General features: G+C 37.9%; 1 protein-coding gene across 1 annotated transcript in view; it reads right to left on the bottom strand.

Moving 5' to 3' along the window:
- Positions 1-25994, bottom strand: part of SLC9A9 (solute carrier family 9 member A9) — a 706212-nt gene that overhangs the window by 449251 nt on the left and 230967 nt on the right. Inside the window, exon 6 of the mRNA XM_060197560.1 lies at positions 2233-2338. Coding sequence (XP_060053543.1) covers positions 2233-2338 — 106 coding nt within the window. The remainder of the gene's footprint in view (positions 1-2232; positions 2339-25994) is intronic.

Below are 25994 nucleotides of genomic sequence, written 5' to 3'. Positions count from 1 at the left end.
ATAGACTTATAGCTCCTTCCAACATGAAGACCCCAAATTTCATCTGCTCTACTTTTACCTTTAGTCTCCTGATTCAAATTTCATCTGCTCTACTTTTACCTTTAGTCTCCTGATTATTAAACAAATTGTTCTGTTTCACATCCTAATGCTTTTCAGCCACCAAGTTGCAGATGCTACCATGATGCCAACCTGACTTCTCTGGGCAGATGACCTCACCAATGTGTCCTAGAACCCCACTTCCCAAGAGCCCTACCTCACTAAGGAAATATAGAAACAGGCTAGGGATACGGATAGACCTATCAACACCCATGCCCAGTGGAGAAGCAATTACAGAAGCCAGACCTTCTACCTACTGCTCCCCGTAAAGATCTGTGGTCCATACTCCCAGAGTGATAAAGAATAAGGACTCTTCTAATGGAAGGGATGGGATATAGTACTCTGGTGGTGGGAATTGTTTGTACCCCTCTTATCCCATAATCCTGTCAATCATTAAATCACCAATAAAATAAATAAATAAATAAACAAACAAATAAAGACTTCTTTATTTCACAAGAAAAGCCAGAGCACTGCTCGGGTATATGCGGTTCTAAGGATAGAAAGGAGCCTGTGTCATTAATAGAAAACTAAGTGAATGGTAGTGCTGAAAGTGAACAGACCTGCCCTTTTCCAAGCTGTAGCTACATGATTTTTTCCATGGTTCTGCTTGACTTGGTCTTTTACAACTTGGCAACTCAGGAAGTGAAAATGAGAGATACAGCAGATTTTTTTTTTTTTTAGATTTACTCCAAATGTTCCTTTAATACTAGTATTTCTTGGACAGAGGTTCCTGGTGTCCTAATTCATTGGTCCTGGCATTTCTTTAAAAGCATCCTTGAGAATTTGTGAAACTGCCTCAGCTTTCGCTCTTTATTTGCACTCTGTGGTAGTTTTCCCTCAATGCAGGAAAGGCACTCCTCCATGACCAGGTGAAATATATTCTTTTAGAGACTCTTACTTTAAAGTGGCTGGAGCCCATGGAAACTTCAGGTTGACAGAATAAAAAAAAAAAGTCAGTTGGCAGAAAAAAAGCAGTGTTGTTCTGTTATTTCCTACTCTCTTCTATAAGTACTCATTTAAAAGTCTTTGTTACCACAAAAAATATTTTCAAATTCATTTGCAGCAATTAACACCATGAACAGGGTCCTACTATCACATTTAGTGACCAGGTAGTAATTTTCCTTTGGGGTGTTTGACACTTGCCCAAAATGTTAGTCTTAATCTAAAAGAAGAGACCTCTGACATAGTGAAAGTCACCACCAATATGACATTTATTAAATATAAATGGCAGGTGTCTAAAGGGAAGTTGAAGAAAGAGCACCAGTCTATCTTCATCTTTTTTTAATCACTATTATTTATTTATTTATTTATTCCTTTTTGTTGCCCTTGTTGTTTTATTGTTGTAGTTATTATTGTTGTTGTCGTTGTTGGATAGGACAGAGAGAAATGGAGAGAGGAGGGGAAGACAGAGAGGAGGAGAGAAAGATAGACACCTGCAGACCTGCTTCACCGCCTGTGAAGCGACTCCCCTGCAGGTGGGGAGCCGGGGTTTGAACCGGGATCCTTATGCTGGTCCTTGTGCTTTGCGCCACCTGCGCTTAACCCGCTGCACTACAGCCCGACTCCCAGTCTATCTTCATCTTAAAAGGAAAAATCTTGCAGGACAAAGGGAAAACTGCATTTGCTCTTAGTTGAATCTCCAACAGTTTCTCTTCTTACTGATAATTTAAATGAGTGTGTGTTCTTATAACTGGGAATATTTGCACTGAGAAGTAAGCAAAGTATTCTGACTTTCAAGGTCTATTTCAAATTTGTCAAACTTAATAATAAATACAGCATTCTCAGTCTATTATCTGGAAAATGACTTGTATAAGGGAAAATGATATCAATTTGAAATAAATAAATTAATGTGTATACATTTTAGGAAGTGTAAGTGAATCAGCTATATGCAGCAAGAAATTTCCCTCTGGTTAGTATTTTACAATAGAATGAAACTCATTAATAGAAATTAGGTGTGTAATGAATTGTACCTACCTATCATTGGATGTTTTTTCCTCTGATGACAATTCCTTAAAAGCTATAAAATGTCTATATTTTTATGACATAAGAGAAAAAACACTATTAAATCCACTAGAAGTTGTCACTAAGTGGAAGCATATTTTAAATGATAAACATGGGACAGGTTCTGGTACTTACTATGTAAGGACTATGGCTACTGCATCATTCAACACACTTTCTCCAAACAAGAGCGTGTATAGGTCAGGGTCAACATGAAGTTCATGAAAGATGGCCAGCACTGTCACTAGGAATAAGCACACAGAAATATCCAGAGTTATCTAATGCAGTGCATAGCTGAGTTAGTGAGCAGTTAGTGAGCCATGGAATTCCTTGGTTGTAGACATCTCTTCAAAGCATGTATTGAGTGCTCTTCTCCAACCATACCAGATCTATACTAGAAAAAAAAAAGACAATCTGATCAATCACTCCCTTGCCTAGATTTCTCTAGGTTTCTCCCAATTTACAGGGAAAGTCTGAGAAACTTGGGACAAGTAATCTATGATCTACAATTAATATGTCTTTGAGAGACTCTCTCCTCTACATGTCCTGTACACCCTCTGATACCTCTTCAAGCTGAACTGACCAGAATTTCCCAAAACCAGAAATTCTCAAAATTATTTTTATATTATGATTCCATTTCACAGCAATAATCTTTTCCATATAACTGTTACTATTCTCGCCATTCTTTAAATACATACAAATATTTCATATGATAAAAAAATAACAAATTATTTCAATCTTTAAAGGTTACTCAAAAATCTCTCCAGTTCCCCAGTTCCCTTACCACAGAACTGACTCACTCTTTTATGACACCTGCATTGGGATCCAACCATACAATTGGTTACAGAGGAGCTTGGGGTTCCCAGGAGAAAGGGTCTATCTTTCTAATGTAATATTCTTGGTCAAAACTTAGTAAGTGTTGAATGTTTCAGTGCTGGTGTGAAGGGAGAATGAGAAGGATGGTCATAGGCATAATCTGGCTCTCTTTATCTCCTGAAATCACCCTCATCTATAAAGATGGGCTAATAAGAAAGAGAAGGATGAATATGGGATGATCTAACTCATAGACAGACATTGAGAAATAAGAACAGAAAGGGGAAACATAAAGCAGAACTTGGACTGGGTTTGTTGTATTGCACCAAAATAAAGGACTCTGGGGAGAGGCATTTCCAGGTCCTGGTGCATGATAGTGAAGGGGGACTCAGGCTGCAGGTGAGAGAGTTTTTCAGAAAACTGAGAAATTGTATACATGTTCCAACAACTGCACTTACTGTAAACCATTAATCTTCAAAAGAAAGAGAGGAGAGAGACAGAGAAATAAATAAATAAATAAATAAATAAATAAATAAATAAATAAATAAATAAATAGATGGGATACTATTCCAAAAGAGAATAGTACCTTAAGGACTTGTTTCCAGCAGCCTGCACAGTGCTACTAGTTACCATAGACTTATATGGAACGTCTAGGTACATATCAAGAAGCAAATATTCACACCCTGATTATATGTGTTCATTAAAAACCAATTCATTGCATTGATAGTTGAAACAGTTATGCAAAGTGTGAATAGAAGTCATTAGGAAAATGATCCTTTGAGTTGATTGCCAAAGGGGAAAAAGATCAGTTGAAATGATACTGATGGTAAAATTTTAAGACAGAGTGGGCATTTTTATTTCTGCTCTCTCCATTACTATTTCATGGGTTGTGAAGTAAGTAAAAGTTACATAAGAGTACTGGGGCTGACAAGATATGTCGCCTGGATAGTGTTCCTGTTTTGCCACAGACACAACCCAGGTTCAAGCCTAACCCCACTGACTAAGGGAAACTTCAGTTCTGTAGTGTTTCCCTCTACTTATCCCTCCCATTCCCTCTTGCTCTCTCCCTCCAACACAAAATCTCTCTCATTAGATATGAAAAAGTCATTCCAGAGCATTGAAGCCCAGGTGAAGACAAAGAGAAGTCCTAGGGTGAGGGGGGAGAACTAAGCTTGAAGGTGTTGTAAGTAGAGAGATTTGACACTGTACTATCACAAAAGGAGTCATGGTATAATCTGAATGGAACTCTGAAAAATATTGCACACACAAAGAAATGGTAGCCAAACTTATTCTAAGATTTTGTGGGAACTATGGTGGTAATGGGGGAAAGGGGTACAGAATTTTGGTGGAGGGTATAGTGACTTTCAGATTACACATGTGGCGATGAACTTATATCCTTGTAATATTATAACTTTTAAAACACTGTTAAATCACCAATAAATAAAGAAAAGAAAGTTCAGCCAGAAAGACAGATGGCAGAATAAATGCATGGCTGATGGTTTCCCCAACAGTTTCAGCAAATGAAAAGTGGAAACAAAACAGGGAGAAGCCTGGATTCAGGCTCCAGGACACTAGCCCTCCCTGTACACCTCCTATTTGGGGTCCTGATATGTAGGTGTCTCAGTGTATCACATTTCACTTCTTATTCATTGACTTCCATCTTCCCTGTGTGTCTCTAACCCTTTATGCAATGCCAAAATATCATAAGCTTTTAATAAGTGAATATGTAAAAGGTAACATCAGGGAGAAAAGAGTAGAGAAATGAGTACTACCACAATTTTTGAGATAGAGAACTGATAGGTCTTGATGCTGAAAGATAGCAAGAAGTGACTCTGGATTTCACTCCTAGGCATCTAATAGATGGGATTGCAGAATATCTCAGTTTATAGACAAAGCAATTCAACAAGTTCAGTTTTGAACATATAACTTAAAGAACCAGGTAGAATTTCACACATAAATTTTAATGATAACCAGAAATATAACACCCAAAAAGATACAGAATTAATACAGAAGAAAGAACTGGGAAGTTATAAGCACACAGAATGGAACACAATACTACAAAAACAGATGTGACAGTCTGGACCATAGAAAGAGAAGGGAGTTCATGAGTGATCCTTGGGGAACACTTTCAGCTCAGGAGTGAGTAATGAAAAAAATAAGCATAAAATATATATATGTGGCATGTCGAGCAGTAGTGCAGTGAGTTAAGCGCAGCTGGCGCAAAGCGTAAGGACCAGCTTAAGGATCCCGGTTCGAGCCCCCGGTTCCCCACCTGCAGGGCAATCACTTCACAAGTGGTGAAGCAGGTCTGCAGGTGTCTATCTTTCTCTCCCCCTCTCTGTCTTCCCCTCCTCTCTCCATTTCTCTCTGTTGTATCCAACAGTAATGACATTAATAACTACAATAATAAGTACAACAATGAAACAAGGGGAACAGAAGGGAATAAATAAATAAATATTAAAAACGAGAAATATATGTGTGATGTATTTGCCAAATCTAAGTAACATCAAGTCAGATGGAAATCAAATTCATCATGAATTTTTTTAAATTTTACCTTTTATTGCTCTTGTTGTTTTTCATTGTTGTTACAGTTATTATTGTTGTTGTTGTCATAGTTGTTGGATAGAACAGAGAGAATGGAGAGAGGAGGGGAAGACAAAGAGGGGGAAAGAGAAACACCTGCAGACCTGCTTCACTGCCTGTGAAGCAACTCCCCTGCAGGTGGTCTGCCAGGTGCTCAAACCAGGATCCTTATGCTGATGCTTGAGCTCCTACCATGTGTGCTTAACCTGCTGAGCTACCTCCCGACTCCTACATCATGAATTTCTATAGACATATTTTCATTTACTAAAAATTATCGAAGAGGAAGGAACTTCTAATTCAACAACTAGTTTGGGGATACAAGAAACAGAAATAAAATGTCATGAGTTGGCATGATAATTGGCCAAATCTCATTTTACCATGAATAGAATCAATTTCATTATTCCAATTGAATAGGTTCTTAATCATAATGGGCAAAATGGTGGAGATCTATTCTCTACTAGTGTATAGCTATTCACATTGGTCGCAACCCTTAGCTTTTGCAGGCAGTGGTAGGAGGGAAGTAGTAATTACCTCTGCACATCTTAACTGATTTCATGGGTAGAGTCAAGGCCTCACATGTAATCAAAACAAAGAGTTCTCAATTGGGGGATTAAACTAATGATATTTTTCCCTTTGTTAGGACTTTGCAGACTAAAAGTAAAGTTATTCTTAAATTGGAAAATTCTATCATGGCAGCTGTTTTGCTAACTTTTGTAGTTGTTTATTTGTATTTCTGAGCTCTGAAGATAACTTGTAGACCTATGCTTTCTATGAGAGGTTTTTTTAGGGTCAAAAACAGAGATGTGATATGAAGCATTGAGTGCCTTTCTTTTCTTTTCTCAGTTATGAAGTCCACTTTGCATTGAAATAGACTCTATGTTTCCAGAGAGTTCTGAGCCTTTGGGGGTGGAAAGAGAGCTTTTAATTGAATATATCCATTTTTTCATAAGTGTTCTGACATTTCTTTTGCAAAAAGAACTGAACTCCACTTCATAAATGATATCCCACACAAAAGAGAAAGCTATTACTTTGCACATTCCTATCTACCCTGTGAAGAAATGGAACGGTTTCAGAATAAAGCCAGGCAATGTGTCCTACAAGAGTGAGTATTTGCTGGGACCACAAATGAGTTGAATAGGTGAGTCAGGAAATTAACCACCCACTGCAGCTGCTGAGCTCGAAGCTTTTTAAAAAACTCATTTAATTAGCTTGCTTGAAGGGCTCAATCTTATAAACAATGTCCAAGACGCTCTGTGCCACCTTCCCAGGAGAGAATCTCTTGGAACAGCTGTGAACATGCTCATACTAGCTCTTCCCATACCTTGCTGTGTTTGTAATAACAACAGGGGCCCAAGAATAAGCTAAAAAGCAATGCCAATTTAGTTGTATAATACTTTCTGGTGACAATGTGAGAACACTTTACCCAACATGTGGATAGGAAGAGGAGAAGACACAATGCAACTTATCATACCCCTGGTTTTATCAGGGAATTTGGTCATTTTTGTCTTCATTGTGCTTGAATATTATTACTCCTTAGTAGATTCTACTAAGATTCTAACTTGGTTCTTGGGGCCCCTTCTCCACATGCCCTGTTCTTATTTGATTATTTTAGCACAAGGAAAGCCACTTTGTCTTTCAAATTGATAATAATGGATGAAGCTCATATAATGTGCTTATGATGAAAAAAATTCACATGTAAATACCCACAACATCCCTTTTCTTAGAGCAATGGATAATTGGGAAATGTCACTGCACGGTTGGATTGTCATTTTGAAAATAGTTTCAGTAGTCAGACATCAAGAGATTTAGGGTAGGTTGTGATGCAGAAGTGATATAGACTATTCTAAGAATCTGTTGATAAGAAATAGACGGGAGTTATCATACATGGCACAAAGCGCAAGGACTGGCATAAGGATCCTGATTCTAGCCCCCGGCTCCCCACCTGTAAGGTAGTCCCTTCACAGGTGGTGAAGCAGGTCTGCAGGTGTCTTTCTCTCCCCCTATCTGTCTTTCCCTCCTCTCTACATATCTCTCTGTCCTGTACAATAACAACAACAATAATAAATACAACAATAGTGAAAAACAAATGGGAAAATAAATAAATATAAAAAAGTATAAAAAATTAGAAATCAATACATGATTCTGGAGGTGGTCTAGTATGTGTGAACACATAGCACTGGGAGATAAAATGTTCTCATCTGATAAAAACTGTCTTGTATGGGGCTGGCCAGTGGTGCACCAGGTTGAGCACACATATTACAGTAGACAAGGATGTGAGCTCAAGACCTCAGTCCCCATCTTGACTTTAGGAGCAGTGAAGTAGTGCTGCAGGTGTTTTTCTCTCTTTCTCCTTTTCTATCTTCCCTCCCCCTCTCATTTTCTGTCTCTGTCCAATACATAAATAAATAAAATGTTTTTAAAACTGTCTTTTAGGGGGTGGGACGGTTGTGGGAGGACCAGCATAAGGATCCCAGTTTGAGACCCTGTCTCCCCACCTGCAATGGGGGTTCTCTTCACAGGCAGTGAAGCAGGTCTGAAAGTGTCTATCTTTCTCTCCTCTTCTCTGTCTTCCCCTCCTCTCTTGATTTCTCTCTGTCCTATCCAACAACAATGACATCAATAACAACATCAATAATAATAATACAACAATGATAAAATAACAAGGGAAATAAAAAGGGGAAAAAAAAAAAAAAAAACCTCCAGAAGCAATGGATTCGTAGTGCAGGCACTGAGCCCCAGCAATAATCCTGGAGGCAAAAAAAAAAAAAAAGAAAAGAAAAGAAACTGTTTTAAATGTTAAATGATTTTTTTTCACAATAAACTAAATTTAATTTAAGGGGACTGGGCAGTGGCCACCCGGTAAAGCACATATATCATCAAATACAAGGACCTGGGTTTGAGTTTCCTGTTCCTCACCTGCCGGGGGACACATTTCACTACTGGTAAAGTAGGTATGCAGGTGTCTATCTTTCCTCCTTTCTATTTCCCCCTATTTCTCAATTTCCCTCTGTCTTATCTAAAAAAAAACTGAAAGAAAAAAACAGCTGCCAGAAGCAGCAGATTTGTAGTGCTGGCACTGAGTCCCAGCAATAATACTGGTGGCAAACATAAATATAAATAAATAAATAAAATTAATTTAACAACAAATAAATAGAGAAAAAAATTAGTAATGGCATAAATAACATAAAACCAAGTGAGGCTTACTCTTAGATTTCTAATTTATGGGTAGAGCCAAAGGAAAGTAAAGTTGAAAACAAAGGAAAAAGAAAATAACTAATATGATCAAGATGAGGAAGAATAAGGAATTGAAGAAAAGTAAAGGAGAATAATTTTACTATTAGTGAAATATAAGTTAGTGGTTAGATGATAGTTGAAAATGTTCTAAACAACCGGGCTTGCGGGGAGGGAGGGTGAAAGAATCCTAATTTCATATAAAACTGCTGAAGTCAATAATGGGATACCTCTCAGCCTTCAGGAGTGAAACTATACCACTGCTACATTTTTAGAAATTTCACTATGAAAACCTTAACAGCATCAAAGTCACCTTTTTTTCATTTTAACCACAATAGAAATACCTAGAGATAAAAATACCTATAACTACCTGACCCCAACAGCATCTCAATCAACTCTTAAAAGATATTTTCTTTTGTTCACTGACTACTTTCTCCTAGTGTGCTTTCAGTCACTTCTAAGTCTTCAGGATGATTTAGTGGCAGTCCCTTCCCTAGTATCTCCATTAGTAGCTCTCTGACCCATTTTTTCTTGGTATTTTAAAGGAATTTAAATTTCAAATGATATTTTAATGTAGTAGCTCACAGCAAACTGCTGCAAGATCTTCCTGGGTTTAGGGACAATACCACGCAATCGTTCCTACCCCTGTCATCCTAAATTGTCACTCAACCTTGTCAAAATGTTAGCTGTCCCTGGAGAGTGCTCTCTATGGTTTTCTGTACAAATCAGTATGTATGACACTTGTCGCTGACACATGGAGAATCAAAAATATGTCAGGCTTCTGCAGCTGAATCATGTCAAGCCTAACAGGTGGAGAACCCTGGTGTTTTCATAGAGGTAGCATTTTCCATTTCCAAAAGTGATTGTTGTGAAAATGTCTTTCCTTGTTTTCAGAGAGAAGGGCACTGACGCTGTTGACTGGCTACGGAAGAAGGGCAAATGCTAGAAGAAGAAGAAGAAGAGAGAAGGGGAGGAGGAGGAAAATTTTCTGTGACTTTCCCACTCTTTTCTGAAATGTTGTACATAGTGAGAGTTTTCAAGGTGGGGGCTTTCAAAAAAAACTAGTATCCTGATTCAGCTAGGATACTAAAGTAAAGTTATCCTTCCTGGTGAAGACTTCAGCAACAGAATCATGGGTTATTTCTGTCAATCAAACTCTGCTAATCATATGCTAGGAAACAAGTAGACAATTCAAGCCTTCTAAAGTGTGCCAAAAAAAAAAACCAAAACATTATTGTCCCAAAGTTAATCAATAGACAATACTGAGATCATTCTAAGTTAGAAGTTACACTAGACACATAATGAATAATTTAGGCCTATAAAACTGTAAATTCATTTTAGACATCAGTATGACATATCATGTTTGTATAGAGTTATAAGTGATGAAAATACTACTCTGAAGCACAGTATTACAGTCCTCCTTACCAGGGACCTTTGGGAAAAACTAGACTTCCTGGCCCAGAGCACTGATTTCAGAGCATGTCCAGGGATTCTTGGGATGACTGAAACCTACCCAGGAAGATTTCAAAAGTCAAAGACAATTTCAGAATAACATGCTAATGTTACTTGCAGCTTTTCATCCTTCTTCTTCCATTTTTGTGTAGTGAAAATTTCCCAAGGCTATATGATAAGTGATAACACAGTTGAATGTAGAAGCAGATGTGAGAACCCAGATGTCTTCTACTGCACCACACATTAAAGGGGTTTGCAAAAATGTAGAACCATGCCACTCTTGGTAATGTTTTTGTTTCAGAAATAAATTAATTTTTTTATAAAAATAGGTTACTTATATTAATTCATGATATATAATTATTATGCTAAATATACCAATAAAATATATTTTAAGTTCTAGTATGGCAAACAGTAATAAATACAACAAACATAAATACAATCTCTAGGATTGTCTCTAGTTTTGAATACTTATAAAGGGGTTATAATATAAAAAATGTTTGATCAACAATGTCTTAAGGTGTTTATCATATGCAATTAAAAAAACTTATAACCTATGAACTGAGAATCATATGCACCATTATAAGGAACTATAGTGATTATAAACAGCACTTTATATACTAAAACTTACATAATAATAAGCACCATATATGAGAGAAATGAGAAAATAATATCTTGGGTTATTCTTTGTGCCTGAAATAAAAATAAACTCAACTATACCTCAGTTAAAACAAATCAAAATTTTTTCTGTAGAGCTTAACTATTGTGTTGTATTTCTTCTATTGATATACATCCCTACATCTTTTTTATTTATTATAGGATAGAGACAGAGAGGAACTGAGAGGGAAGGGGGAGATAGAGGAGAGAGACAGAGAGACATCTGCAGCCCTCCTTTACTTGCGAAGCTTTCCCCCAGCAGGTGGAGACCATGGGCTTGAATCAGGGTCCTTGTGCACTGTAATATGAGAACTTACCCAGGTGTGCCACCACCTGGACCCATCCCTACATCTTAAAATCCTTTACCACACAATAACCACTTGGATCTTTTGACATGATACAAAGGATTGGGAATAACTTTTAATGAGGAAAAATAATCTCTACACATTATTATACCATCACATTTCTGTTATTAGCATTTGTACTTGCTTAAGTTCTTTTGGAATATAAGTGTTTTGTGGGCAGAGAATTCCTCTTGGATATATGGACATGTAATGAAAAACATTAATGCCTTCTCTCCTTGACTTCAAACATGACTGGATGCTGCCTGAGGATTATCTACTTTACCTTTTTTTTTTTTTTAATTAAAATCCAGAAGTATCATTCCCAGAAGTCACTTTTAGTAAAAAATAATTAGAAGATCATGGGGATTAGAACTGAGAAATAAAAAAAAAAAAAAAGATGCATGAAAATAGGGATGAGAGAAAGCTGAGGGTAAACTCAAGTTTGAGGAAGGAGGCGTTTTCCACGTTTTATATCTGGAAACAGGAGTTGAAATTTGTTGGCACTGAAATTGTTGCTTTAACGTTTTTCCCAAAGGTCACTACAGCAGAAATATTCTAAATTTACATTATCAAAGAATCTAAACATTTAAAAAAGATCCAATCTACTTGTCAATAGCGTTTAATGAGCCATGGTGCAGTTTAATGGGGAATCTTTGCAGAATGCCCAGTAACTGAATGAAGTTGACTCACCTTGTTGTACAAGCACTCTCCTCCAATCAGAACTTTTACTTAAGCATTTTACACTTAAAATGAAAATATTAAATAAGGAGTTGCCTAAAAATCAGGAACTAGGTTAAAAGAAAAGCTTAGTGTAGTCATAATGCAGCCAAACTAGATAATCAAGAAATCTACATTTAGAGATTCAAAAAATAAATCACTGTAATCCATTAAATGTAAAAATTTTAAGGAAAGAGAGAAGAGAGAAATATATCATTGATGGAACATTATGGCAGAGGAAGACCAAGTGGGGGTTGAATTGTTATGTGGAAACAGAAAAATGTTATGCATGTACAAAAAATGTTATGCATGTATTTTACTGCCAACTGTAAACCATTAATCCCCTAATTAAAAAAAAAAGCAAGAAAGAAAATATGTCGCTGAGACAAATCCAGGTTTAAGATCAGCTAGCAAGAAGAAATCTGGATCAAAAAGAAGACTGGAGGGTTAAGAACATGTTCACCTCTAGGATCCTTTGTGAGAATTAATTAAAACATGTCAACTTTGGCATGATCATCACACACAACAAATAACTCATGTAAATATTCAGAATGCACTGTTTATAATTCATCAATACCTTTATCTCCCGGTGTTTCTTTTGTGTAGACAACACTGTTGAATGCAGTAACTAGGAAATCTAGATTCTAAGATGGGAAAGATTAAGCTTGTAAATCTAGAATAAAAGTTGGCAATACAATCACACAAGTAAAGTCTGTGGAAAGCAAATTAGAGGTCATAAAGGAACCTTCAGAATAAGAGAAAACAGTGGTCATTTTTCTTGGGGTTTTTTGTTGCTTGTTTTTGTATTTTATAAATTTTCTACAATAAGCATGCATAATTTTTTGAATAAAAAGTTACAACAGTCACTTCAAAAATTGGAAAAATTTCAATGAAGAGAGAAAACATACAAATTGAATGTTCTTCCCAAGGGCAAGGATGCTGTAGAAGAGAGTCCCTCCAATCCTCATCCCTTCTAAGAATTTCCTCCTTGAGTTTCAAGGCTACTGGTTCCCTAGGTGACACTGCATTGTGGGATATTACCTTCCTCCAGTTCGTCTCTTCTCTCTTCCCTCTTTTTCTTTCCTTTGAAAACCCTTTCTCTAAATATAGATGTAACTTGGGAATATCTCCTCAGTTCCCTGCTCATGTTGCAGACTTTCCTCAGCAATCTCCTCTATGCCCAGTGAAATCAATCTCCAGCACAGCTCTTCTTTCTGTCAGCTACAAACTCCCTGACCAGTCACTGTCAGAATAACACATGGATTTCTTCTACTGGAACAAATACATATTAAGCAATAACTGTGTGCCAGGTAATAGGTACGGATGTTCTACAGATTTCTAATCCCCCAACCAGTTCCAGTTATTCTGTTATTCTTGCTCTTGAATTACCTGTCTCAAGCAATAGCTTCATCACTAAGCCAGGAGCTTGTTGTTTGTGTTTTAAAGTGTTATGTGGTTTATCTCATTTGCAATTGAAAGTTTTCTGGCTTTAGAGTATATAATACCAACAGACAAGCCACACTTTGCAGCTTGGTGGCTTACAAGGTCAGTCATGAAATGAAAAAAATAGACCAGTCCCAGAGGTGCTATATTATATCAGATGCTGCAGCATGAACCAGCTTTGTTATATCTAAAATTTTAGCCCTTTATAATCCTTCTTGGACTTGAAAATTACATAAGAATGTAGAAATCCAATAACATAAAAGTATATTTATTTTCTTATGTAAAAAATAAGTGTTGCTAACTTCTCTTTTAATTGCTTCTTATGGATAAAAGATTAATTATTACTGATATAATTTGTTCATCTATGTACATATCAAAGTCTTTGATAGTTTCTGGCAAGCAGAAGTAATTCATTCCTGCTGACAAATAAGTGAATGAATGAGTGAATCTTGCAGGTTATGCACCATGTGATTAACTCCTTCAGGATCAAACCAGTCCCTGCCTCTTTTATATTCTCCCATTGTGATCAGTCACTTCCTGCCCTCTGAACTAGCTCCACCTCAGTTCAAAATAGTAACTTAGGGGCCAGGTGATGGCACAACTGGTTGAGTGCACGCATTATAAAACACAAGGACCCAGGATCAAGCCCTTGGTCCCCTCCTGTAGGGGGAAAGTCTCACAAGTGGTAAAACAGAGCTACAGGTGTCTTTCTATTTCTCTCCTTTTCTATCTCCCCTTCCCTCTCAACTTCTCTCTGTCTCTATCCAATAATAAATAAAGAAAATATTTTTTTTAAAAAAGTAACTTAAAGAGCACAATCATTTTTTTCCCTCAGGTAAAAAGTAAGGTGGTGGTGGGGGCCGGGGGGATGGTAGTGCACCCAGTTAAGTGCATATATCAAATGCAAAGACCAGGGTTCAAGCCCCCACTTCCCACCTATAAGGGTTATACTTCACAAATGATGAAGCAGGTCTGCAGGTATATCTCTTTCTTTCTCCTTCTCTATTTCCCTCTCCTATCTCAAATTTCTCTGTGTCCTGTCAAATAAAAGTAAACAGGCGAAAAAAGTAAGTCCATGTGTTTGACTGTGTTCTAGAAGATAAGAAGATATCTATCAGGTAGGAGAACCCTGTGGGTGCCCTTGGATATCTCACCCTCATGGAGTTACTCACTTCAGGGTACTGCAAGCTATAATTCTGCATGTGCAAGGCAATGAGAGTTAATGGCACCTTCAATTCGCTTCTATAATTCCCACCCCTCCTGACCTCCCCACTATCCTCTTATTCCCCAGTGATCCTGGCTTTGGTCAGACAAACAGCTCTCCAAGAAGCAAGACAGCTTCATGTCCAGGGAAACACTTTCCAAGAAATATCTGAATCCAATTTGCCACAATGTGAAACATCTTCTTTTACACATAAATGGAATGTATGGGTTGAACAATGACTCAAAACTTCTCTCCTGCAGGTCTGTCTTTGAGCATTGCTGAGAATAAACTGCTTTCATTTAAACAGAGCCATTCTGTTCCCTCATAACAGTGAGCCAGAGAGGTCTGTCAGCCACAGCTGTTTTCCAGCTGTCCAAGTTGCTATTGAATGGCTTCAAATAGTTTTGCAGTGTGTTCTTGAAATCCCAACCTCAGAACACCTGGAGTCTTGCTTTATCCTCTTTCAATATCCTGAAGCACTTATACAGATGGTTGTCATCTATTATCCTCTCCATTTCTGTTATGTGGAGCTGACTTTTTATAAATGGGCTTCCAATTTCTAAAGTAAGACCTTTGTGTCAAGACCTTGCTATTCACTACTCTGTCCTGAACTATAGATAATAGTTGGGAACTTGACTTTGATGTCAAACCAACCTGTTTTCAGATCTCAGCTGTGATGCAAATGAGCTTGGTGATCCTGCACCAGTTACTTAGCCTCACTAAGCTCTCAGTAAGCTTCCTTGGCAAAATATTCTCTCTCTCTCTAGGTTTATGAATAATGGGTTAGTAGGATAATTTATGTAAAGTGTCTGTCATATTGTATCAATAGCTCAATTAATAGTAGTTACTAGTAATATTTATATTGTAAAAATCATTAGAAGTGTTGCCATTATAACAGATATATAAATTATTTTAATAATAATAACACACATATATATATATATTATAATGCTTATTTAGTGGAATTATGCTTCCATTTCTTTTTTATAAATATTTATTTATTTATTCCCTTTTGTTGCCCTTGTTTTTTTGTTGTAGTTATTGTTGTTGATGTCGTCATTATTGGATAGGACAGAGAGAAATGGAGAGAGGAGGGGAAGACAGAAAGGGGCTGAGAAAGATAAACACCTACAGACCTGCTTCACAGCTTGTGAAGCAACTCCCCTGCAGGTGGGAAGCCGGGGATCGAACTGGGATCCTTATGCCGGTACTTGCGCTTTGCGCCACATGCACTTAACCCCCTGCGCTACTGCCCAACTCCCCCGCATTTCTTTTTATTTATTTATTGTTACTATTTTTTAATATTCATTTATTACCTTTTGTTGCCCTTGTTTTATTGCTGTAGTTATTGTTGTCATTGTTGTTGGATAGGACAGAGATAAATGGAGAGAGGAGGGAATACAGAGAGGGGGAGAGAAAGACAGACACCTGCAGTCCTGCTTCACTGCTTGTGAAGTGACTCCCCTGCAGTTGGGGAGCCAGGGGCTTGAACTGGAATCCTTATGCCGGTCCGTGTGCTTGGCACCACCTGTGCTTAACCCACTGTGATACCCCCCTGACTCCTACTTCTCCCAATTTGTTCTTTCGTAAAAACTATTCCCACCACCAAAAGACTGTGTTCCATCCCATTCACCTGACACCCCCACCCCCACCCCGGGAAGCCTAACATCCACCCTCACCCCAGGGTTTTTACTTTGGTGCCCTGCTCTGCTTCCCCCATTTCTATCAGAACCTGTTCTTAACATTTTAGTGTGTCCTGACTAAAGTTTAATAGTCACTAATCCCTTGTCTTAGTCTAAGGGCTTTCTTTGAAGCAGAGAACACACAAAAAGGTGCAGGTAGGACACATTAAAAAGAGAGTCAATATCCTAACTCAATGAGCAACTCTTAAAATAACTAATAGACATGAGAATATAAACATCATAGCTTTCTTACCTAAGTAATTCTGAGACACCCGTTTTACAATATCTTGGCCTTCCTTCATAGAATATAAAGATGAGTATGGGATGTCCCCACTCATCAACAGAAGTGGAGAAAGAAGAACAGAAATGGAAACTAAAAGCAGGATCTAATTAAATCGGGAGCAGGCACCAATGTAAAAACCCTGTGGTGAAGGGGAGGGTGGCCGGCCATTGGGCTTCCCGGCACGGTGGGGGTTGGGGGGGGTGGGGATGGGACACAGTCTTTTGGTGGTAGGAGTGGTGTTTATGTACAATCCTATTAAAGTTTAAACATATAAACCACTAATTAATATGAGAGGCGAAAAACATTCCACCATAGAGCCTATATTTCCCCCAGTCCTGGAACCTTAGGGTGGGGCCCACTTTTCTGCATGCTGCTCTCAATTCAAATCAAATAATATTGCATCCGTGGATCACAATTTAACGCAACGAGTGCCACCCCAGCATGCTTCACTTCAGACTGTGACCAGAGACTTCAGGTGTGGAATGACAACCCTTCGGCTGCATCATTCCGGTGAGACCTTTCCTTTCATAGTATTCCCTAATTCCATTCCAGGTGGTCCACTAACCAATAAAGTCCCCAAACCTAGATATAGTCCAGGTCCCCTGTGACAGAGCATAGGTTCACCTGTGCCCATAAACTAGGGGAAAAACATATACCTGAAAGCAGAAGTACACAACAGCATGCAGGGAATACCCCCCAACACCTCATCTGCACTATTCCAGTCTTCAGGTCCATGATTGTTCAACAATTTGTTTGGCTTTGTATGTTAACTCTCTTTTCAGCCACCAGGTTCCAGATGCCAGCAAGATGCCGACCAGACTTCCCTCAACAGACGACCCCATCAATGTATACTGGAGCTCCACTTCCTCAGAGCCCCACCCTACTAGGGAAAGAGAGAGGTAGACTGGGAGTATGGATTGACCAGTCAATGCCCATGTTCAGCAGGGAAGCAATTACAGAAGCCAGACCTTCCACCCTCTGCAACCCACAATGACCCTGGATCCATGCTCCCAGATAGAGAATGGGAAGGCTATCAGGGGAGGGGATGGGATATGGAGATCAGGTTATGGGAATTGTGCAGAACTGTACCTCTCTTATTCTATGGTTTTGTTAATGTCTCCTTTAAAAAAAATATATATATGTATATATATTAAAAATAAAAAAAAGAAACCTCGGTGCCCCATGCATTTGACGGTTCTCTAATTCTCTTTAGAGGCTTTTCCCCCCTCTCTTTATCCCCTCTCTTTATCACTAGCATACTACTCTATAAAAGCTTCCTATAAAAGCTCACCTACTAGATAGATACATAGATAGATAGATAGATAGATAGATAGATAGATAGATAGATAGACAGACAGACAGATAGAAAGACAGACAGCAGACAGGAATGATACTGACAGTATGCTTGTGTGTTTCCCCCCAATACTAAAAACTATTTAAAAGAAAAATATTTATTATCAAGAAGAGAATGAGTGAAACCTCGTTCTTTCTTCCTTTCTCACTGCCCCCTTACATTTTTGCATTTGGAAAGGACATCTGGTTCCTATTCAGTGAATACTTTCACTTCCAGTGTCTTCAGGGTCCCCATCTGTAAATGAGGTTGAATGAGATTATGATCGTTCCAAAGGTAAAAGTCTATGCCTCTTAGATCCACACTCTAGAGCATGGACTCTAAATGTGGAGAGCTCATGTTTCCCTAGTTATGGTGGTGAACTCCTGTAACTAGACTTGCTTTATGGGTTATAGAGCAGAAAGCAATGAATAGTGTCAAGGGGAAAATGAGTGTGGTTTGACTCATTTCTGCATGAGTGAAGGGCATAGCTGCTCATGATGTGAAGTATGTGCTCTCAACATGACCTACAGCTACAAGATTATCAAGCCAGAATATCCCCAAAGTGTGTCTGAACCCAGGGAGATCTTTCTAATATTGAACAGGTCATACCATCTATGATCCTGGATGAGAGTGAAAAGTCTAAAACTATACATAAGGCCATTGCTCATCAAAACAAAACCTGGTTTTCATTTTCTCTAAATAGTATGCTATCTTCTTCAATAAGACAAGATATTGACTTAAGATGAGGGGATCTCTGAGCCTTTCCAGAATCGAAAGAGTAGCAAAGGATCCATGGGCCCTTTCTTCCGTGCTTATCTGTTAAACTTATGGATAACCAAAGTATCTACACCTTCCTGTAGATAAGAGTTTGTTGAGGGCAGTCTGTGGTCTGTTTGTGGTTCCTCCCTCCCATCAGTCACCCCTACCCTTCCCAGTACCTAGCAGATATTGACTTAATGTCTGTTAAGTGAAATCAACAATACAATAGCAAATTAATAAATAGCAGTGATGTAGAACTAAGAATATTGGACATGCTTTGTCTGCCATCTCTGCCTTTTAGAAATCATATAACCTAAATATACCATTTAGATATTTGGAACCTCAGTTTCCTCAAATGGTGATAACTGTCTGACAATAGTGATGATCGAATTAGATTAAATATGTGTGCATACTTAGTGGTTATTATCACCAGATGATATATTCTCTGGGTAGAACGATTCAAATGGAGTTTTTAATTTGATGATAATTAGTGACTTGAGGTTGCTTCAAACCTCAACTGGACCATCTCTTTGATGGGTAGAATAAGGGTACTAAGATTTTAGAGCCGAGTGTGAGTTAGCTAAAATATATATTTTGCTCTCATAAAGGCTAATGTCTTACAAAAACACAGGGAAATCATCTAAAGTAATAAAAGCTCTGACTTTTATGTCATTCTCTTGAATAATTTATTATTTTAAAAAATAATAAAAAAGTTTTTGTTGTACCTCAATTATTTCACTTATGGAGCCAATCCTATCTACCCAAGAAGACTATGTGAAAATGAAATTCTCTGTGTGTGAAAGCTATTTGAGCTCGCTGAAAGAGATACATAATATAAATCCAAACCATTATTTTTTATTTCTGAGTAAATTTGCTCAAGAATAGGATCTGGATTTATATGATGGTATTTTATAGACCTGGGCTTATGTGGAGGCTTTTAAACTGATGCTAGCCCAGTGTGTTTAGTACCGAATTGGAGAGACATAGAAAACACAGCAGTCTAGTACTGCTAGATGACATTGTGAGCAGGTTTGAAACACAAATTGCATAGTGAAAATGGCTGGTCTGTCTGCAGTTTCTAGAAGCCTGCTGCCTCCAGTGGGAAGCAGTCTGGTCTAATACACTTGGACTTGTTTTGAGGTGTAATTTTTCCCCCTAGAATTTAATGAAATCCTATGAAAAAAAATTGAACATTCCTTCACTGTTTCCCTTCTCCTACAGTAATACTAATACAATGCTTCTTTACCAAATATTTGACACTAACGTAGAGCCACCCATGTTCCTCTGTAGAAAATTGAGATATTATTCAGGGATATGAAATTTCCACTATATGTGAGCATTTTTTTTAAATAGGAGCAAAAAACTATCTTCATCTTCCTATGCTGCTTTGCAAACATTAAATTAAATTCGTCTTTGTTCTCTAAACTAACCTGGTACTGAAGGAACTGCTTTGCAAATTAAAGCTTATTTTTCTTGTCTGTGAGTAGAAAGTTTTTCAGTTTTTTTCTCAAATTCCTGTGTGAAACATTATTAATGCTAGTGATGAAAAAAGCACAGACTTCATCCATTCAGAAACTCTGAAATCCAGAGGTAGAGGGAACAGGGGCATGGTGAGGAAAAGCAATCCATAGGACTTTGAAAAGAAAACAGGATCCAAACAAAAATAAGTGAAAGATCACAATTAAATATTGAAAAGCAAAAGTAAAGAGCATATGTGATCAAAAAGGACTGAGAGTAAATAAAATAATGAATTCTGATTATGACAATGTTGATAATCATTTACCCTATGTTAAAAAATAAAATTCTAACCATAGAACTCAATGACAAATGAAAATATAAATGAGAGACAGTTTGAGTAATTTACCCTTACTGGAGAAGCTTTTCTCCAGAATAACAGTTCTGCTTTTAATTATTGGTTTTGGAGTCTGATAATCAGCCATCTTCCTCAAGGCTAAGCTTGTTTCAAATAACAGAGGATTCAGTAAAATGCCCTGTTTAATTAGAGAGAATTTAATTAAAAATATTTTATACACATGACCAATCACCATTATTTATGCAGATGTTCCCTCATGCATTTTTGGAAAGGTTTTTTCACTCTTTCTCTTTTCCTCTTTTAATATGCTGTTCTTCTGCAAGAACTACTGTGAAATGAGAAGCACTCTGACTGGTAGTTAATACCTATTTTTATCAAAACAGCAGTGCAGCTCACACATCACCCGTGCAGCCGTAACCATAGTAACCCCAAATAGAAAGGGTCTTTGGATTATCAACACAATCAAAGGTAAGATAGTTCACGTGCCTCTGGAATAGTTACACTGCATAAAACTTTAAAGGATAAAAGAAGCTCCTTTCCCCTACTATTTAAACATTAGATGAAAATAGTGACTTGCAAGTATAGTGCTTAAAAATGCCTTTCATTTTGGAAGACTCTTATTGCCTTGAAGTGTTAATAATAGAAAAGATGAAAACTCAATGCTACACATTTTTTCAGTGCTTCTCTCTGATTATTCTGGGGAGACAATAATAATTACTTTACTAAATTAGAGAATTTATTACAGGGAAACCCCACTCTCAGACACCCTGAGAATGAGAAGCCATATTTTGTGCCCATGCATTTGGAGGAGGTTAATATCAATGATTAGAGAAACATTGGAACAGGATAAGCTATAGATTCTAGCAACTCAGGGAGTGGATTGATAGTCAAATTACAAAGGAAAGACACCTTTAATTAGAGAAGCAGTGGGGCTCATTTTAAAGGGGAAAAAAAAAGTGAAACATCAACCCAAACACAAATCTGAATTTGGCTTTACAATGTGTAGCTGGGATAGAATTGGATAGGAGGAATGGGTGAGGAGAGAATACGAGAATAGAGCACCCATTCTCAATCACTCCATCAGAAGAATTATGAACTATATACATAAGCCACAAGTGAAAACCGTTACTCTACATTTGAAATGGATGCTAAATTTATAGGCATAGAACCTGGAAACAAAGAAAAACTAGTTAGAATTTTAAATAAAATGTACAGTGACTATGAAAAAAGAAGGAAATACACATGAGAATAAATACAATCTGATTTTTTGCTTTTTAATCTCTTCACATCTGTAAGTGGGTGGAAAGTAATGAAATATGAGAAAACATTTACTTCAAGTCTGCAACAGAAAGGAAGGGCTGTCTGGCAATTTTATGTTCAATTAAAACAAATAATGTTTTGCTACTGTTAACTAAAAAGCCAGTAAAGTGCCTTAGAAGAACCCACTGTTAGTAAAACTTTGTTTAATAATACTTTGAAATTTATAAATTTCCTAGACAGTTTTTCATTGCTTTCACAATTTTGAGAAGAAATGGAAGTTATTCTTGCTTTGCCTTATTTTGTAGCACTTATCTCTCAGTATGTGAAAAACAAGGCTCACACAAGTTGAAACAGTAAAATGTGGTGCTCCATTCACCAGTCACACTACATTTGCATTAATATCCAGAATGAACTGGCCACTGGGAGGGTCTTTCAAACCTTTTATAGGTAATCCACCTATCCCAACTATATGATATGCCTACTTGATTTTTAGTGGCAGTACCTCTTGGGATTAAAGGTTTATGATTCATCTTTAACTGTAAGGTTTTTAATGTAGAAATTTCCTAGGGGTTTTCTTGGTTACTCGCATTTTATTTATTTACTTTTAGTCATCTCTGGAGTTTCACAATTCCTGATAGTTTTATCGAATATAAATAGAGGGGCAGAGAAAGAGGGAAAGAAAGCACAGCAGTGAAGCTTTATTTTATTTACTTATTTGCTACCAGGGTTATTGCCAGGGCTCAGTGCCAACATGACAAATCCACCACTCCTGGTGGCCATTCCCTCCCCCACCCCAACTCCTTTTTTACTTTTATTTATTATATAGGACAGAGAGAAATGAGAGGGGTGGGGGAGACAAAGAGGGAAAGAGCATGGGTGATAGCACATTGGGTTAAGCGCACATGGTGTGAAGCACAAGGACCGGCGTAAGGATCCCGGTTCAAGCCCCCAGCTCCCCACCTGCAGTGGGTCCTTTCACAGGTGGTGAAGCAGGTCTGCAGGTGTCTGTCTTTCTCTCCCCCTCTCTGTCTTCCCTTCCTCTCTCCATTTCTCTCTGTCCTATCTAACAATGACATCAACTACAACAGTAAAACAAGGGCAACAAAAAGGGAATAAATAAATAAATATTAAAAAGAGAAAAAGAGGGAGAGAGCCAGAGAGATGCCTGCATTATTTGTTTCACCACTCATGAATTTTCTTTCCTGCAGGTGGGGAACAGGGACTTGGACCCAGGTCCTTGCTCATGGTAACATGTGTGCTTATCCAGGTGCATCACTACCCAGCCCCCTCAAGCTTTTTTTTTTTCTTTTAATGCAGTGGGGGCCACATTTAAACCTATGTTGCACAAATGAAAAAGCAGAAAATTACCCAAATGAGCTGTTTTGCCAACTCTTCGTTTCATTTTGTTCTGTTTATTTTGTTTCAGGTCAACTTTTTCAAATAAAGAGAAAGAGACAGAGAAAGATGGAGGATGAGAACAATAGCACATCATAAAAACCTTCCCCCCAGTGCAGTGGGAGCCAACTGAAACCCTGATCATGAGCATGACAAAGCTGCAATTATCCAGTTAAGTTACTGTACTGGTCATTAAACACTATATCCACAAAACTGGATCTGGTGACACATACACACCAGTGCCGTGGCTCACATGCCCCCTAGAGGCTAACTTGCCCAAGAATTAGAGCGACACCTAGTTGTGCCTTTAGGTAACACAGGCTAAGATAGCTAGGCAAGAAGTCTGCCAAGACTCAGCCCAGCGGACTGCATCTCAGGCAGGATGTCACAAGTCCCCAAAAAAGTTTCTGAGCACTTTTATTTATTTTCTTAAATTTTTTATCAGTGATTCATAAAACTATAAGGTAATAGGAGTATAATTCCACACTGTTCCCACCACCAGAGTTCTATAGCCTCATTACCCTTCAGCAGAACTTTCAATAGTTTTCCCAAGGTCACAAATATGCTCTCACCGAATAGGACTCATCAAGCTCCATCCAAGATGGAGTGGAGAAGGTGAATTAACCATTTTCAATATGGGTTGACTAAATATCTGTATCTATCTATACTTATAGCTATAGCTATGTATACACACATTTTTAACTTCTTTATTGGGAGATTAGTGGTTTACAGTCAAAGTGAAATACTGTAATTTGTATATGTTTAACATTTCTCGGTTTTCCACTTTTCCCTTCAATCCCCACTAGGTCCTCCTCTGCCATCATGTTCCAGGACCTGAACCCTCCTTCTCACCCCAGAGTCTTTTACTTTGGTGCAATACACCAACTCCAGTCCAAATTTTGCTTAGTATTTTTCCTTCTGTTCTTATTTTCCAACTACTGTCTAAGAGTTAGATCAACCTATATTCTTCCTTCTCTTCCTGGCAGATCTCACCTAATATGACTCATCCAGCTCCATCCAAGATGAAGTGGAGAAGGTGCATTAACCATTTTCAATGGCTGAGTAGTATTCCATTATGTATATATACCACAGCTTACTCAGCCACTCATGTGTTGTTGGATCCCTGGGTTGCTTTCATGTTTTGGCTATTACAAATTATGCTGCTATGAACATAAGTATACACAAATATATTTCTGGATGGGTGTGTTTGATTCTTTAGGATATATCCCTAGGAGAGAAATTGTAGAGTCATAGGGAAGGTCCATTTATAGCCTTCTGAGAGTTCTCCAGACTGCTTTCCACAAGGGTTGGACCAATTTACATTCCCACCAGCAGCGCAGAAGTGTTCCTTTGTCCATAAAACCTCTCCAGCATCTGTTGCTTCGACCTTTTCTGATGTATGACATATTCACAGGAGTGAAGTAGTATCTCATCTTGTTTTATTATTATTATTATTATTATATTTATTTGATAGAGACAGCCAAAAATTGAGAGGGAAGGGGGTGATAGAGAGGGAGAGAGACACCTGCATCCCTGCCTCACCACTTGCAAAGCTTTGCCCCTCCAGGTGGGGACTACAGGCTCAAACCCAGATCCTTGCACACTGTTAACATGTGTGTTCAAACAGTAGCGCCACCACCTGGCCCCCCTTATCTTGTTTTTTATTTGCATTTCTCTGATAATCAATGATTTGGAGGACTTTTTTTTTTATGTTTGTTGGCCTCTTGGATCTCTTATATACACATTTTTTTTGCCTGATTTTATTCACCTCTGTGGCCCTGCCTTTGCTTCCTTTCTAAGTCACTCCTACATCCATTACTACTTCTGAATGTCCTTCCTTTTTCCTTTTCTCTCTTTCAGACAAACAAAGCAATGCCTATTGTCCTCTAGTGTTTTCCAGATTTGCTTTCCTTTCAGTAATGGTATAAAAACAAAGATTCTGGTAACAAGCATTTCAGGTCCCAGTGGAATTGTCTAGCAGCACCTTTTATACTTCTTCAGGCTCCTGACAAGCAGGACTTTTGCACTTCAGTTGCTGAGAAGGGAATGTATATGGTGGTGAGAAATTTTCTTGATTACAACTATGCTGAAATATTAGGTGTGGCACTCTTGAAATTATAACTGTGAGTTGACATCTACCTCAATCTACAGACATCACCAGTACTGAGCTTACAATCATTCACTATGTTTACTCAGAAAGACAATTAAGTCACTCATCGATTCCAGTAATCCTCAGGTATCTAGAACAGCTTCATTACCTCAAAATGGGCACTTGTTGGAAATGAAGTCTTGGATCCCATCCTGGTCCTTCCAAATAAGAATTTTTGTAGGTGGAATCCAGTAATCTGTATTAAAACAAGCTCTCCAAGTAGGTTTTCTGTGTTTCCAAGCTGGAGAACCACCAACACAGAGGAGAGGATAACCTCAGCAATCATCCTCTGAGGAAACTAAGCCTAGAAAGGTCAAGTGGCCACCTGAATTTGCCCTGTGAGTTAGCTGCAGGAATTGTACTAGACTTCTGATATTACAATTCCCGATAATAAAAACAGCATAGCGATATGCCGCTTGTTAAGCAGAGGCTGGCTGTGCTCCATAATAGCAAAGTAGAGATTTTTACTTTGTATCTATATTCCTCTTGGCTTCTAATTTCAATAAGTGAATTATCATCCATGCATTTAATTTGGACTCCAGACAGGATAATGCCAGAGTGAATTTTCTAAATTCAATTAACATGAGCCAGTAGTCTCCTTATGAAAGCCAACATTCAGTGCTCAGGGCTTCATCAAGCACTTGGGATTCATAGCACACTTTTAGCTGCTGGAACAAGTCAAAATGTGTGACTTACATGTAATATGTAAAGTCACTGCATTTTTTTATATTTCATAGTAGGCATTGAATATTTTCTTTTATGTTTTCTCATTACAATTGCAGTGA

Source organism: Erinaceus europaeus, chromosome 9 (genome assembly GCF_950295315.1).
Source record: "Erinaceus europaeus chromosome 9, mEriEur2.1, whole genome shotgun sequence".
Taxonomy (NCBI): domain Eukaryota; kingdom Metazoa; phylum Chordata; class Mammalia; order Eulipotyphla; family Erinaceidae; genus Erinaceus; species Erinaceus europaeus.
The sequence above is the reverse complement of the archived record's forward strand: the minus strand, read 5'-3'. Positions and strand labels throughout refer to the sequence as shown.